Below are 17,099 nucleotides of genomic sequence, written 5' to 3'. Positions count from 1 at the left end.
TTGGACTGAAAACTTTTTCCTTTTTTCTTTTTTTTTCAAATGACTGTCAATATTTACTTCCACCACCATATGGTACCAGATGGAAAGGATTTCATGCCCCTGTCTCATGGTATTACATGAAAAAAGAAGGCCTATGAATGTCAGCAATAATTCATCACCATTAAGATAATTCCAATAATATCCAAACCATTAACCCTACAGTCTGCTTGTTTTACACCGTGGAAATGGTGAACGTACAGTAATATAGATTTACCAGTGCTAAGAGTCAAAATGAACTGCTACTCTAAACACTTGATATTCACAGATATACGTTATGGAGTATCCTTTTTAGGAGGTGATACTTCAGTTTCATCTGCAATTTAATTCAAGACAAAGACTTAATAAAAATCGCTTGTTGTTGTCGCAGTTTTTGTTTGTTTTTTTGGCATGTCACTGCATTTCCACTTTTCATTAGTCTACAGACTAATCCTGCAAAAGAAAAAGCTGATAATATATATATATATATGTATATATATATATATATATATATATATATATATATATACAATAATAATGTGTAGTATATATATACTATATATACAAACATATATATATAGATAGATGGATAGATATATGTATGTGTATGGATATGGGTATATGTATATGTATGTGAGTGTATATGTATATGTTTATGTATATGCATATGCATATGCATATGTATGTATATTTATATGTATATCTATGTGTATGTGTATATGTATATATATGTATATGTATATGTATATGTGTATGTATATGTATATGTATATGTAGGGCTTATGGGCTTATGGTGTATAAGTAGGACTTTTTCTGTTTAACTGATGCTTTTGCAGCTGCCAAGTAACAACATGGTAAGAGAAAAATGTGGGCACTTCAGCTCTCTTATGATATTCCTTTCAACACCATAAACATATTAACACCTCTATCCCAAAACTTAGACATGCTATCTCCCCCCTGTACGGGGGACCCCTTTTTTTCCCTCACATCGACGTGGCGCTCCTGCTTCTGCTCGCCCCCGAATGGGTTTCATCGATGTGACATGCTTGTCATGGGTTCCAACACCGTGAAGGGAGCTGAGGAGTTGCAGAACCGATACGTCTCGGGGTTTCCTTCTGGGAGCTAACTCGGGGTCTGGGGCCTGTTTGAACTCCCTGGCCCCGGGTTTTGGAGATCTTCAAAAATGTTAACATTAAGGGGTACATGGTAAACCCCCTGAAGGTATTCATGTTAAGGTAAGAGTGAATGAGAAAAATTGTTATTGTGCTTCACTGAGACAAAAGTGTTACGGGAAGTCTCGAAAAGAACCAATGCATTTTCAATTTGGGAAACACTAATCATCCCTGCGGCTACTAGTTCATACACATGTGAACACATTGAGCACATGGGTATTTGTGCACCGTTACAATCAACATTATATTACAACACTGAACGCATGGCTTCACCTGCACTGTATATTCTTTCCTGTTGCCATAATAGGAGAGGAAGGAGAGTTTTGGCACAGGCACTTGATATTTGGACCTTTTTTTTTTTTGGTGGGGTCGCTTTCAAAAAATACTACCTGTTGCAAGCAAACAGCGCAAGCGGGACCAAGTCAAGGCAAATTCCCGTATGAGTAAGAGCTTTAAATTGTTGCCATTAGTTGCCAAGAGCAACTTGCACACTCAATTTAGCGGTCACAAATGTTATGTTCCTAATTTTTGTGGGAGAGCATCTATGTAATTATCATAATCTTGTGCTTCCCAAAGTAGAATGGAGATGTTGCGTCATGAAAGCATCAGGCAGGAAAGTTGTAGTAATAGAAGGGATGTGTAGATCATTGAGAATTTTTATATATAGCCAATTTTGTAAGATGTAATTGTGTTACACAGTTATTGTTGCTGTGTGTTAACAATTAATTTCAGGTAATGATTGTAATTGTTATCAGATGTGCCATAGAACGTTGAACCCATCTGTGTATTATTTAACTTTCAGCACCAAGGATTCAAAATACGGTAAAAACCGGTCGGAGACAATTCCTGGCGTCTTCGAGGAGATTTCCGCAAAACACCGACCAACTCCGAACTGCTCCTCTTCCTTACTCATCTTCCTTGTTTTTTTTTTTTCTGACACACTTCCAAACACAAAAACAAAACGTGAAAGCACAGATGCACTTTACCAAGGGTCATTATAGATAGAAATTTCCGAGCAGCTTTCAGGACCTGCAAGCTGTGACACATGCGTGCACAAAGCTTGACGTGAACTGTCTGGAGTGAACCCAGTAACTAATGTTTCACCATAATGAGCAAAACTACATGTAGAATCGGTCAATTCAAAATATCGGTTTACTGGAAAATAATTGCGAAACAATTTCGTGCAACACAAACAAGAAAAAAAAACATTTTCCCCAGTGATAGCCAACTGAAACATATTCAGTAATGACATTTAGCAAATATGTTGACCATATGTTTGAGACACAGATAAAAGTATAATACTTTTAAAATGAATTCCTACACCGACGGCGTGATAGCGATGATCATACCTAAAGAAACTGAATATTTACAAGATCGTTACCGTTTTGCAGAATCGACTGCACCGTTGCTTGCAAAGTAATACTGGCGGTCCGTTATTTAACGATGAACGTTTTTTCATGGCTACTATAGAAGAACAATCGATGCTGCTGAAAAACACACACGTGTCTGGTTGTAAGTTCGATAAGACGAGTGTTTCAGCGGGTGAGCTGAGGTGGGTGGTTTTTCAACGCAGCCCAGCGTGACCGTGCCAATGCTAAAATTGAGGGTTTGGTAGCAAACACCGTTTGATTCTCAAAATGGCATCCACAACACTTTGTTTAGTATAATGGTTCCCCGTTCTATGACCTTTCTCAGTGGACTTGTGTATTTATTTATTTGTATTGCACTATAGCGCTACATCTATCTCTCATACTTGGAATATTTATATATATATGTATGTATATATTCTCCAGGGCACTTATTATCATTTCATTTTTGGTAACCGCATCCCCTTCCGTATATGTTATTTCTAGAACCAATCCCTGCACGAAGCAATCCTTTGACTTATTTTTCTATCTTTATATTTTGTATTCTATTGTATAGATTGTACACAGTCTTTGTGTATTTATATCTATCGGCTTCATTTGCATATCATTACTATTTTTACCGTTTGTACACTTTTCTACCCTGATATGTTGCTGTGATAATTGAATTTCCTCATTGTGGGATCAATAGTGTCTCTTCTCTTCTCTTCTCTTCTCTTCTCTTCTCTTCTCTTCTCTTCTCTTCTCTTCTCTTCTCTTCTCTTCTCTTCTCTTCTCTTCTCTTCTCTTCTCTTCTCTTCTCTTCTCTTTTCTTTTCTTTTCTTTTCTTTTCTTTTCTTTTCTTTTCTTTTCTTCTCTTTTCTTCTCTTCTCTTCTCTTCTCTTCTCTTATCTTATCTTATCTTATCTTATCTTATCTTATCTTATCTTATCTTATCCTATCCTATCCTATCCTATCCTATCCTATCCTATCCTATCTTCTCTTATCTTCTCGTATCTTATCTTATCTTATCTTCCCTGAAGACTCTAAATCGGACCGTAGGAGTAAACTGTTGGGATGGTTGTATGTTTTTATGCGTGTCCCTGTGTCTGAGTGTATTCCTACCCTGCAACTCATCCACTGTCCACCAGGGTTGACCTGACCTGCGTGCACTGACACTAACTACTTATGTGACCGCTACCATGAGGTCTGATGAGCATTTGCATATTTATTGTACAGACACTAAATTGAATGCAGTTGGTTAAGGGAGATTGCAGCACATAGACAAAAATGTAATATTCATGATAAATAGGGTCTGCTTGCTCCCACAGTTGCTTATTATTTCATGAATATTATAAGACCGTCGTTGAAGACTATAGCAGGGAATGAGATTTGTTTTCAAAAAGTCTAACTACTTACTTCTTCCGTAGTGTCTTATTGTACCATAAGACAGCGTGGGAAGTTATAGTCTTTGAACATTTGCAGTTGTTGTTCATGTGAAACACTTCGTAACACATGCGTGGCTGCTGCTGCCAGAGCCGGTTGTTGCATGGCACAAAGATTTGGCCAGAGCTTTGTGAGTAATTACTCCTCTCTATCTGGGGAACCTCAGAGAAGACATGTATTAGTCATTTACTGAAGAGACAAAGGAAAAAAAATCTCAATGGCTCCCGATGGCACCCAGGAGCAATGTGCAATTAATTGATAAACGCCAGGACGTGATGTCCTGTCAGATAATGTGGAAGTACGGCAAAAGTGTGCAGCGGGGCATGTATCAAAGACTAAAAAAAAAATGCATTAAGAGAAAGTTAGTGAATTGCCATTAACCTACCGAAGCCCTCGACTGATAGCGGAGGGCAAAAGAGTAAGTTTTAAATTGCACCAAGCCCTTGAGATTATGGCAAATCCTGCAAATCTTCCATGAAAAGCTGCAAACCCAATTTGATTGCTTGTGACAGAGACACATGAAGTTCCACCAGCGAAAACCTGAATCTGAAAACCCTCATTAGGGATGCGGTGAACCTGTTTTGATCGAGTGATTGTTGTATATACACGTGATGGTTTATAATCAGATTGAAATTTTAGGGGGGAAGAAAATATCATACTTTGTTTGGTTGCTTGTATTGTAAATACTGCGTAGTATGCCAGTGTGACTACATATTTCCCATAATCATATTACTATTAGTCTCTTCCTGAAGGCGACCGTCAATAAATTCCATTTCTAGGCAGTGAAAAACAAATCAACAGACCTGGCAAAAACTGGAGCTCTCCCTTTAGTGGTCATGCACACAGAAACATATGTATAAAAATGTATTCATCATCCCAAAATCTAAAGTCACATACAAAGAGATGGTCATAGCGCAGCTACAGAGATTCCCCTGGATTTGATTAATCTCTGCCGTCAGGGGGAAGTTCCTGTGTTTGGATCCCGCCAGGCAGGTTGCCCACTCCACATCTGGAAGCTCTAGCCCCTGCCTGCCATCTCCAGACACACACACACACACACACACACACACACACACCACTGCTGTTGCCAATACACAAAATCTAGAAGAAAAAGAAAAAAACCTCTCTCCCACCATTTACCTTTCCCACATTCACTACCTCTGTTTTTCCCCCCTTGTAACAATTATTCCTGAAATTCAAAATGTCTTTTAGATGATGCTGATTCGCGTCTCCTTTCCATTACACCCTTGAAGGCAGCGCGTACGTGCTGCGATGCGCCATCGAGCTCGACAACGGAGCACGGGGCGGATAGAATTAACAACGAAAAAAAAAGAAACTTTCAAAACCTCCACTCCATATGCTTTTTTTTTTTTTTTTTTTTTTGGTTTGTTGTTTTTCAACTGATAAGTGGCCACTAATAACTATATAATTTCATGGCTATGGCTATGTTTCATTTCCAAAATTGCTTTTGTCAACACAAAATGTCAGATATTGGTTTCACAATGTTAAACCAACAAACTGTTCTAAACAAAGTAAAATCAAATTAGAATATCGCCATCTATTTTACCACCAAGAGGAAATGCAGTACTAAGTGTTCTTTTAGTGAAGTTAAACTCCCACGGATTGATGCCCCGCCGTAGAAGTTATGAGCACTTTCAAAATAACACACATAAAATCCCGGCGTTGCCGCGAGACTGAACGCGTCCTTGTAGCCGGAGCTCAGACAGTAACTTTCACTAAAAGCAAAGTCTGCAGCGCAATTAATCACGATGTAAACACATCCGGTTCTCTCATAGCAGCTGCGTTTCAACACCGCACCGCATTTATCAATCGGGCCTTTAAGCAGTTAACAGGATTCTGTCTCTGCTGAATGTATACAGTATGTGGCGTGTTAGTACTAGGCACCACCATTCTTCTGAAATTGATTTCAAGTGAAAAAGACTATGGATCGTGTGTGTGTGTGTGTGTGTGTGTGTTGACAGAAATCATAGCGTGATAAGTGACATGGCTACATGGCGCCCTCCGTGGCAGACGACTTCGCAATTGCGTGCCAGCCAAACGCGGTGCGGACATTTTTATTTTTACAGGGGAAAATACATTTCCACGCAGTACATACATGACAATAAACGCTTTGAATCCAGAAATGAAGCCACAGCGGGCGCTAACTTACACGCAACTGCTACTCACAAAATCTTTCCAGTCTCGCCGAAGTCCCCGGACGCTCTCTCAACTTAGTAACGTACATAATTTCATTAGCAAAAAGATAAATGCATTTCCCGGCGATCCGGCGATAACGCAGCAATATATAACAATTACAAAGCCTTCAGTGAGACGTCACGATTCTTATCTGCGTCGTGCGAAAACCCCTTTTTCAACATAACTCTCTTATCTCTAGTGATATGTTTGCAAATATCACCGACTGGGATGAAATTCCTCACATTAAATGCTTCATTATCCATAACGCCCAGATAATAGCGAGTATGCATTCGTATAAACATGTGTATCTAATTTTAATTGGATACTTGGTAAATGTCCATGTGACGTCGGAGAGTGATGGGATTGTTCTGGCAGCTTCGCTTTGAAATCCTTTTTTTTTTTTTTTTCTCCGATGAGACAGTGAGACAGCCCATCTTTCACTCCTGTACGTTTCGTTAAATCAACTTCCTCTCTCTCTCTTTCTCTCTCCTCAGACCAGAATGTTATTGTTAACTGTCAGTTAGTGCTGTCAGAGAAAGAAAAGACAGCGGTATTGCAGCTGCACGTCTCAGTGTATTTTTTATGCGTGTGTTTCCCACAATCTGGCCATACATCTTACTGGTTTGCGAGATGTTGTGAGTCGAGTAGTGTGCCTAGCTCCGTCCAAGATACAGATGTGTGTGTTAGGGTGTGTGTGTGTGTTGATGTAGCCACTGAGGGTTCCTGTCAGAACCTTAACAATGATGAGACACTGCCTCTCGGTGGACAGATGCCAGAATGCAACAGGAATGAAAGGACGAGTCCATTCCTTGCCAACACTCTTCGGCAAAGTTTGAAACTATCGTTGCCGCGTTCGTAAGGTCTAAATCAGCATTAAAATATTTCCGGCAAAGGGCGAAAACTTACAGGCGATCGGCACGGTAAAGTCTTTACAGTCTTCTTTTGTAGCGCACGGTCAGCAGGATGAATCTTCTGGCAAGAAGAGAAAATGGAGGCATCTTTGACATCTGTGTTTAGTTCTAACACTAGAACACAATTTAGTTTGCACATTTTAAAAGACAGGAAAAACATGAGTCATAGTCGCCTCATAACATCCGACAAAAAAACTCGTGAACCTTCTATGTATTTATATTTATATTTATATTTATATATTTAAATAAAATAAAACAACTGGGAAAAACTATATATATATATATATATATATATATATATATATATATATATATATATATATACTGCTCAAAAAAATAAAGGGGAAACTTCAACAACACAATGTAACTCCAAGTCAATCACACTTCTGTGAAATCATAGTGTCCACTCAGGAAGCAACACAGATTCATTTTGACTTGTTTTAAGGACATTACATCAAAGTTGGATCAGCCTGGAGTGTGTTTTTACACTTTAATTTTGAGTGTGACTCCTAATCCAGACCTCCATGGGTTGATACAATTGATTTCCATTGATCATTTTTGTGTGATTTTGTTGTCAGCACATTCAACTGTGTAAAGAGCAAGTATTTCATAAGAATATTTCATTCATTTAGATCTAGGATGTGTTTTTTAAGTGTTCCCTTTATTTTTTTGAGCAGTGTATATATATATATATATATATATATACTTGTATATTGACCTGCCTACCATTAAAATACCACTTTTTACAGGACACTTTAAAGACACAGGATATGTAGTTTCGTCGCCACAGTGGAATTCTGATAACACTCCAATTACTGCAGACAGCTGCGGCAATTATTAGAGCGTAACGCCGAGGCAACTTCAGATGATAGTTGTCTTAATTTAAATTGCTACTGCGGAGAAAACTTTTGCTTTGAACTTTGTACATGCTTTTCACCATGAAGTCACCCCGGACGAGTCCCCCGGGTGCTTTGAATGGCGAGGATTATGAGGGCAGACAGATCCGTGGACAAATGAAGGTGATGACACAGACGAACGGGGCAAGTGCGGGAGACAGAGACGGGGAACGACGCGGTAAAATAGATGACAATGTTGATAAAGTGAAATTGGAGATCAAGCTAGCAGATGGAGGAGCAAAGAATGTGACCTGCCAAGTTGCTTGTGGCACTCCGGGTCCGGATAGACGCGTATATACAGTCAGGAGATAAAAAGGGAGGGAGAGTGGGAATGACAGATGTATGGTGGGGAAAAGCCAGAGAAAGAGGAGGAGAGGGGGGATGGAGAGGGGCGAGGGTGAGATGAGAGAAAGGAAGTGAGCCGAGCACAAAGGGGAAATGAGCTGGAGATGAGTGGGTGAGCGAAAAAAAAAAAAAGACGGAGACCTGACAATAATAAAATTTCCATCTTTTCCGAGCGTTCAGGGGCGGAGGATAAGTGTGTTTAAAGAGAGGGATCAGAAGAAACATGCAAAAAAAAAAAAAAAAAAAAAAAAGTGGAAGAGGAAAGCAAGAGAGCAAGGGGTGAGTCCGCGGCTTGCCTTCCTCTGATTCAGCCGTGGAACAATGGCGCGCCTATCGGTCTCTCAACACCTAAAGTCGCTGAGGGAGTGAGAGGTTAGGAGTGACACGGCACTCGCATCAATAAGCTATTGTTTGTGTGCGAGTCTCTGGCAGGACAAATCTCATTTGGTTTCCTATTAAAAAGTTCTAAAACCATGACTAATGGCTGGAACCAGAGGGCTCTTCAGAGTGTAAACAGAGTGTGAGTGTGATTACAAATGTGCATAAAGTAAAGACACCCATGTGTCAGCAGGACAAAGATCCGCACATGCGCGTGTTTGAGAACCAGGATCAACACCGTGACGAAAAAAAAACACACACACACATGCATGAAGAGAAACGGAGCACCTGCGTATCACGGCCGTGTTTAGTTTAATTTTTCATTGTTTATTGGCAACCTGCATTAAGTAATGCGGGAATCCAGTAAACATTTAAGGATTTTCATCACGCCATGTTAAACGGGGGAGGGGGTTGCATTTGTTTACAATTCTATTTCCGTGAACGTTGAGCTTAACTCGACTCAGCTTCGGGTTACGTAAGGAAGAGTTATAGTGATCGGTCGAAGAAGTTGTCAAGAAACGAATGTAAGTGGACCTCCGCGACCTAAATTGTAAGCCCGAGCCTTGTCCCGCACCGGACTTGACCTCGGGACACGACTTATGGGAAGCAGGTGTGTCAGCATGGAAGCTAAAGCTGTGGATATGTATGTGTTTTCAGCACATCTGTCGAGGTGTCGCTGAGTGACGGTAACTCGGCACCTTTGTGCTCACCGGCTCTTTAAAACGTCTAAATTGTACACAAAAGCGCCACATACGGTTCACTTATTCCGGCAAACGGCGGACGAAAACCTTACATACCTACTTTGAGATCGTTCTCTGCAACATTTTTGACCTCTGCGTAAAAAGAACAGGCGATGCAATACAATGGAAATCCCAGAGGGAACGTCAAATGGTCACAATGACGGACGCCGATGCGGAAAACACCACTTTTCTCAGCCGCCAGTCGAGCTACAAGTGCGGAAAATGTACGACGACGCACATCCCTACCTTTTTTTTTTTACTTTCCCCAGCTTGGATGAGATTCAAAGTCACACGACTTAATTTAAGTCTACTTAAATCTTCTCCGCTCCTGACATTTGCTGTCACTTTCCAACAGGCCCACGCATTAGTAAAGGATGCCTAAATGAATTAAATCTCCACATGTACGGACATTTCCGTTTATTTAAGATATAGTAAAGTCAGCGTTCAAATAGACGGTGCTGCAGTAACGTGTTGACGAAAACAACCAAACGTACGTTTTTCACAACAGACATGAGAAATCTCGTAGGAGTTTAAATCATCTGTAGGTCTCGGCAGAAGATTTACACATTTGTCTCTTAAGAAGTCGTCCCGTTTGAGAAGGCTGATCTCAGGTCAGCACACCAGAGAACGGCGCTGACACCGAATCGACAGAGGGCGGTTTAATAATACATACATGCTAAATATAGTGTTTCAAAACTAGTGCTGTCTCTGCTCTCTATTTCTATTTAAATTTAAGCCAGACTTTTCATATGTATTTCTTTTTTTTGTAGCCCAAAGAAGAGAGAGTGAAATAGAATATGAATTATGCAGCTTAACACAGTTTTCCATCACACGACCCGTCCAAAAAACCCGAGTATCCTCTTCAAAGTAAATACTTGTCAATTTCTAGCATCGCACGTATCGAAAATATCGATCATTATTCTTTTAATGGCGCTCGTGTCTCACGTGTGCACAGGAAATCATTTTCGCTATTATTTTGACTCGGCTTGAAGGCCAATCTCATATTTAACATCTTTCATTAATAAAACATCGTACCGTTGCCTCACAGTGTCATCCCGTGAGACTGAAACGAGACTTTGTTCGTTTCTCTGATCTGTTTTTTTTTTTTTTTATTTCACGTGATCAGACAGTCTTAGATGTGGAAATGGAGGTTTGGGGGGGGGGGGGGGGGGGGGGGGGTCGACACCTGAATTGTGTCTGTCTGTGATTCCTCACTTGAGATATTCTGTATCTCCACGTCACGACAGATGATCTGAAGAATCCAAATCGACCGAAAACAAAGACTGTGTCTAGAACGGCGACAGGGTGGACTTTACCAAACCCAAAAGAGAGGAAGTAAAATAACTGAATTGATTTGCCGAATGAAATGTGTATAACTCTACTTTTCCACGATTAAATGTTATTTTCCGCCCTGACGACACGATTGTAAAGCAAGTCGGTCTTTGGAAGCTTTCCAAGCTTGTTATCAACATCTTGGGAGTCTGCTCATTCTTTGTTTGTGAGGAAAATAGCAAACCACATCCGTCAGACGGCTGACAGTTTATATTGTCTCTTTAAAGTCGGATTTGTTTTGCTTGTTGAGGCGAAACAGATTTAATCGTGAACCGAGAATAAAGCGGCATCGCGTCATGTCATATACGTGCCGTATATTTCCAAAAGGAACAATCGATCCATTAAATCAAGCCGCAGCCGACCGGAATGCATTTCCGAATTGTGAATGAAGTATGCCATTTAAACGTTGTTTTTGGCCACGTTACCCGCGATTTCTGCTAAAAAGGAAATTGGGCGACGAGGAGAAAAATGTGTGACTGACTTTATCAACATTTTTTTTTTCCTTTTTTTTTTTTTCGCTACCGTTGCAAAGGTTCCCTGGTCTGGCAAACTGATTTTACAAAAAAATGTTGTTTCTGAACTCCACTCCATGTTCCATTCCTTAGAAATGTGATTTTTTTAAAAAAAAAGACAATTTCATTTACAGCTAATTGTCCCACAGCACTTTGTTCCTACATAGAATAATATAAATTTAGAAAACGCAATATTGCCAGTAATATTGGATTTATTTCTTTTTAATGAAAACTTCTGTTTATTTAAGAGGGGGGAAACAGCGGACTGTCAAATAAACCTGTTAAAACATTTTACGCTCATTATTAACCCCGGGTGAAACGCTATCCGGCCTCAAACCTTTTGCTCTTCTTACAAGTACACGGAAATGGCGGAAAGTACATGTGGGAGATGCATATATTTGCATGGGAGATACGTCTGATCTAGCGAGTTAACCACAGGCACCCGGGTAATTGAGGTAAACTTACAACACGCAGAAAATGAGGGAACAAACCCCAACTCAGGAATTTGTTTAATCAGCAGCAGAATTAATACGCTCCTGAAGTCATTTTGACAGGGTAATCATTAAGAACACTCGGACCAGCCCACGCCTCGCCGTGGGTTTATTTGACTTCGGCCCGCTACATGTGAAAACATGGCTTTTCCGTGACCTGTTACTACGGTACAGTTATTAGCCTGGCCCGGGCCCAGCCCCTGCGCTCGATTCACTTCTACGACTGCAAAATCTGCTCTCCTTATTCTCCGTTCAAAGGGAGTGTCAATGTGGTTCTGGTTAGGAGAGGAAGCAGGGGATACAAAGAAGGAAAGAGAGCAGTGCTATGTAAATGTTCTCCTATATCAACATTTTCGAGCACACGTTCCCCCCGGTGAGTTTGACGTTCAGAACTATAAACAACGTAGAATAAATACCTGAAAATGATAAAAGAGCACTTTTGGGGGTTTATCGGTCCCGTGCGTGAAAGCGAAGGGTTGAGGGAGCGGTGCGGTTGCGGAGCATGTTTATCCGAATGCTAACATTTATCTGCGTGCCCTAATGGCAATACCAGGTAGAAAAATAAGGAATATAACTGTCGATTCGTCAACCGCGTAGGAGAAGGATCTGTTAGGGCCATTTTAAGTAGATAAACGATGGCGGTTTCTTTTGTTTTGAGACGGACGGTATGTATAAATACCCGCAAATGTACTAAATTTAGACGGCCGGCCAAGAGTCCAACACACACCGCCAGACACCCAACGCTCCACATCCATTTCCTTTTCCTCATTCAGCACCAGCAACGACCTGTGATTCCATATCAGTGGGTTATCTGTTGAATTATAGAAGCATATGGGAATTATTACACGCACTCATTGCAGGCTAAACATTACTTATGCCCTTAGAAGTGCGTGGTTGTCTTAGAAGGAAAGAAAAAAAAAATGTTCTGCGGTTAAGCCAATTCATTTGGCGATAGAGCCATGAAATCTCCTATTCATTAAGGTTGTGTAGAGCAAATGGATTTACATTCAGGCCAGTACATTTTAATGTGGATATCGTGACCAAAAAAACAAAAAAACAAACTTTGAAATCCTCACAACAAGGTAAAACCGGTCATTGACTCTTGTATGCGTAAAAAGAAACGATATAGTATATCATCCTGATAGCAGAATATCGATTCAAATTTAACATTCAGGTTCAATTTTATGTCTACTTGCACGATAAAAACCGCTATCTTCAGGTTTCTGACTGTGTGTGTCTGTTTGAAATAAAGTCAAAGAGGAATCTAGGACATCGCCCTTTATTAAGTTATCAAATAGTTTGTTAAATAAAACACTAATCATATATTAAGATATACATATTACCTCAATCACGAGGAAAACTTGGTTTGAAATACTTGGCCACAAATTCCAGTAGTAAATAAAAATACTATCGCACATAACTTTCAGTTACACCATAAAACTTATTTCTTTACCTTTGAGCTTCTGTGCAGTGGAAAAGAAATAAAAAACAACACGGACTTTAGATTTGTGCACGTCAGATGTGCCTTTGAGTGGTCAGGCTTTACTTTTTCTGACATTTACAGGGTGAATTCACTATAAAATGAGGGAGCCTCAAGGTCCTAGAAGCAGGAAAAAGTAATAATAATAGTTTGAGCGAGATAACGGTATTTGCCTCTGTAAAATATATCATTCCCGGTCTTTATTTTTCATTTCAATTCATTTATATCTTGTTTAATAATTGAAAAACAAAAATCATGTTACGGATGAGTGGAATGGTTACAAGGTTGATTGTAAGTGGGTATATTGAGAAAAGAATGTGAAAAATATATATACACTAAGATTAATAGGAATGTTGTGAACAGATAGTGTTTTAATAGACTCTAATTCAGGGGTGGGCAATTATTTTGACCGGAGGGGCACATTTCTTATATAATTTTTATGCGCAGGCTAACTACATAGCATTTAAATTGAACGAAATGAAAATTGCAATTTAAATATTTAAATTTTTTGGCATTTTATTTCAACTTTAAAATCATCCATACTCAGATAAATGTACCGACATTATTTTGTATGTTATCATCCATATAAAATGAAACGGAGGGGAAAAAAAATATGGAGTTTCACAATTCAATATGGATTGAAAATATTCAACGAAAATAGTTTGGCGGGCCGGATAAAAAAGCAAAATGGACTGGATGCGGCTCGCGGGCTGTAAAATGCTATGAGAGGTGAGCACAAAAAATCGGACTAAAAAAACACAGACGGTATTTGTTGGTACGGTTAAACTGATTGACAACTGAGTGATCGGTCTACTTCTGTCCCGCAGACTTTCTAAACCCACATTCTCGTCAATCTGACTGGAGTACTGCAAAGTTAGAAGCATAAGATGTGTTTCTGCGGTCACAGACCGCTGCAGGAGACCCTATATATGTCATTCTGCCTGGTGGGATTTGAACATAGTTGGGAACTAAAAGCGAATCTCCCCATAGATAATGTTTTCCAGTCACTGCGCTTCAACCACCTGCAGTCTTGAATGAAATACTCCCCGTCCTCACCCCACTCCGAACGCCTAAAAAAAGAAAGTGAATTGCAGGGGTCTGACGTTCCAACCCATCATGCCCTCATATTCACTGGAGTGTTACTTTAACCTGAAGATTAGGGTTTGTTACCGAGATACAGTTCTCATGGTTACGCAGCACTCCTGTGTCATACATCCTGCTCGTGGAGTGTCTGGGCCCGGTTAATGTTCTTAATAATAACAGCGAGCCGGCATCTCGCTGAGCGGAGCACGGCCTACTGGAAATCTCATCTTTCAGGAAGCGTGTCAAATCATAACTCAAGTGATATTGCAATATCACCGTAACAACAACCAGTCAAGGTACTTTTCTCTGGACGAAAGTCATGATTCAAGCGTGCCGATTCACACGCCGCGTTGTGGTGTTACATAATTGGGAGGTGATGAGACTCGTTCGATGGGATATCGGGACCGTTCTGTTGTCCTTTTTGAACAGACTGGCTAACGGCGTTGGAACTACCTCCCCTGCCAACAACAACAACTGTTTTACCATTCTGCCTCGGTGAAATATCAAGCTGATGGCATAATGTAAGTGTGGCAAATCATACCAGACTGAGCTCGTGACATCTTTGTGATGCTGTGCATTAACACGGCGGTTGATGTCGGCCGGCGGAAATTGAAATCCCACCAACGGAGAAACTATACGCCCGGCATGCGGCCTCTCATCCATGTGCACGGAGTGCATGTTCTCAGCAAGTGCCTTTATGTTTATTGATCTACATCTCGGACTACCACTGCGCATTAAATCTCCGTGATTATAATCAGACGTGCTAATGGTAACTGATCGTGCACTCGTGCAAAAAGAAACAAGCAGAGAAATACACACACACACACACACATATACACCACATACAAGTCTGGCAGGGCTAATCCAAACAGCAGGGCTTCTCACTCAGCTTCCTGAGGCGATGCTGGTTTCGGTGGCCTACGGCCCCGAGGGCACCACCCTATCACTCTGCCTGGAGGGCATGACTGGACCTCTGAGACCCGAGGGGAGATGCTCCTCCTCACCATCCCCAACCTTTGGCTATCCTCGGCTGCATTATTGATAAGCTACTCGGCTCCGCGGGGGCTGTCTCCCAGGCTGAGCGCTAATGATAGTCTCGGCAGTAAAAAAAAATAGTATGACTGGAACAGGTTGAACCGGCCTTTTAGAGTTATATCCTCGCAGTGCGTGTATGCATGAATAGATTGAATGCACGTGTGGATGCATGGATGGAAGCACGGATGCACGGAAGGGTGGGTAGATGGATGGATCGACTGATAACTGGGAGTTAGTAGAAATGGAAAAGCGCTTGGCGGCTCCCGGGCTTGTTCATTAAAAACGGTGTGTAATGTTAAATCATATTGTGGGTCATGGAATAAAAAAAAATAAAAAATAAAACTGACATGCAACCTGTCTTATTTTCCAACACCACACACGAGGATTCAGGAGGGCTTTCAGAAAAACCTCAGCACTGGTTTTACATTAGTATTTGAGTCTATGTTGCGCGCTGGGAAGAAAATTAAAGAGAAGCATGTTCTGCGATGTATAGGTACTGTAATTTAGGCTAAGTAAGTGAACTTGTAAATGCGCTGTGGAAAGATGACGAGTAATGGTCTTGTCAGAGAGACATCTAGCTTCCAGCCAGAAACTTCAAGCCTGAGAACTTTCAACTGGCAGGGATACCATAAACTGTACTTTTTAAAAACCATAAATCAAGGCGAGTCGACTGTACTTTTCAAATAAATACCACATTCAGAAAGGAGGGGCAGTTTGGGGGTGGGGGTCATATCTTGGGCAGTAAAGAACTGGCGAAGGCTCGTTTCTGTGGCGGCTTCATGTTTTAAGAGTTCAAAAACCACCCATGCTGAGACCTTTTCTTTCAAAGCATAACAGTGATCTCAGCTTAAGGGGAGCCTGGTCTTTTTTGGAGATAACCTTTTGATTTGTTTACCGTGGGACAAGGATATATGGCTGTAAATGCAAATATATCACACCTACAGGAACGATGTACCCCTTTTTGTCGGCCCTCTTTAGATTTATGGTTTATGGCATGTGTGTTAACAGTTCTTCTTTATATTTTACTTTGTGGTTTTCGTCTCGAATACTCCTGTGCTCTGGTCAGACCGAACTGCAATTTTTTTTTTTTTTTTTTCTGGTCTCCTTCCATTCTTTTCAGATTTCTTGGGAGCGCTAACAACATTCGGTCAGAGTATCGCAACATCGCACAGTGACTTGTGTGAACATGCTATCACTTTGGCGGTGCCTTCCAGGCCGTATCTTTTGTTTTATGGAAAATAAAAAAGGCCAAAGGACAAAGGGATCTGCACACAAAATTAACCAAAATTCTCCTTTAAGAGGACGGAAAACCTTATAGTTTTCAACCGCATGTTTTGGTTTTGTTTTTTGTTTTTTTGTTTTGTGAAAGTGGCTGAAATAAATATTAAGAAACTAAAATAATGTTTTTGAATACTAGCTATGAGTCTACAGATAACCATCACTGGCTGGGGAGCCCATCTTCATGTAAATACTTTGGCTTTCTGGTACATTTTCATCCATTTATCTCCATGCCCTTAAATACAATATTCTAAGTAAAAGTAAAGTGAATACCGGACCTACACAATTTCTTTTTTATCCCTGTGTTTTTTTTCTTTGTAAACTTGACAGTTTATTTATTGTATAAGTGAAAACTATTTCCTTTTTTTTCCTTATTTTGCTCAGGTCCCTTAAACATTAACCATGGATATTTCAGTTTGACACCAGATGTTTCCTTTTTGCAAATA

At 40.4% G+C, this 17,099-nt stretch overlaps 1 protein-coding gene across 1 annotated transcript in view; it reads right to left on the bottom strand.

The window, feature by feature from the left end:
• The window catches only part of hykk.2 (hydroxylysine kinase, tandem duplicate 2), a 217,096-nt gene that overhangs the window by 172,559 nt on the left and 27,438 nt on the right, over positions 1 to 17,099 (bottom strand). Inside the window, exon 6 of the mRNA XM_086162330.1 lies at positions 7,079 to 7,144. Within this exon, the coding sequence (XP_086018456.1) occupies positions 7,079 to 7,144 (66 nt within the window). The remainder of the gene's footprint in view (positions 1 to 7,078; positions 7,145 to 17,099) is intronic.

Source organism: Fistularia commersonii, chromosome 16 (genome assembly GCF_037954325.1).
Source record: "Fistularia commersonii isolate RoL2024-O1a breed Wild chromosome 16, RoL_Fcom_v1.0, whole genome shotgun sequence".
In the NCBI taxonomy this organism is placed as follows: Eukaryota; Metazoa; Chordata; class Actinopteri; order Syngnathiformes; family Fistulariidae; genus Fistularia; species Fistularia commersonii.
The sequence above is the reverse complement of the archived record's forward strand: the minus strand, read 5'-3'. Positions and strand labels throughout refer to the sequence as shown.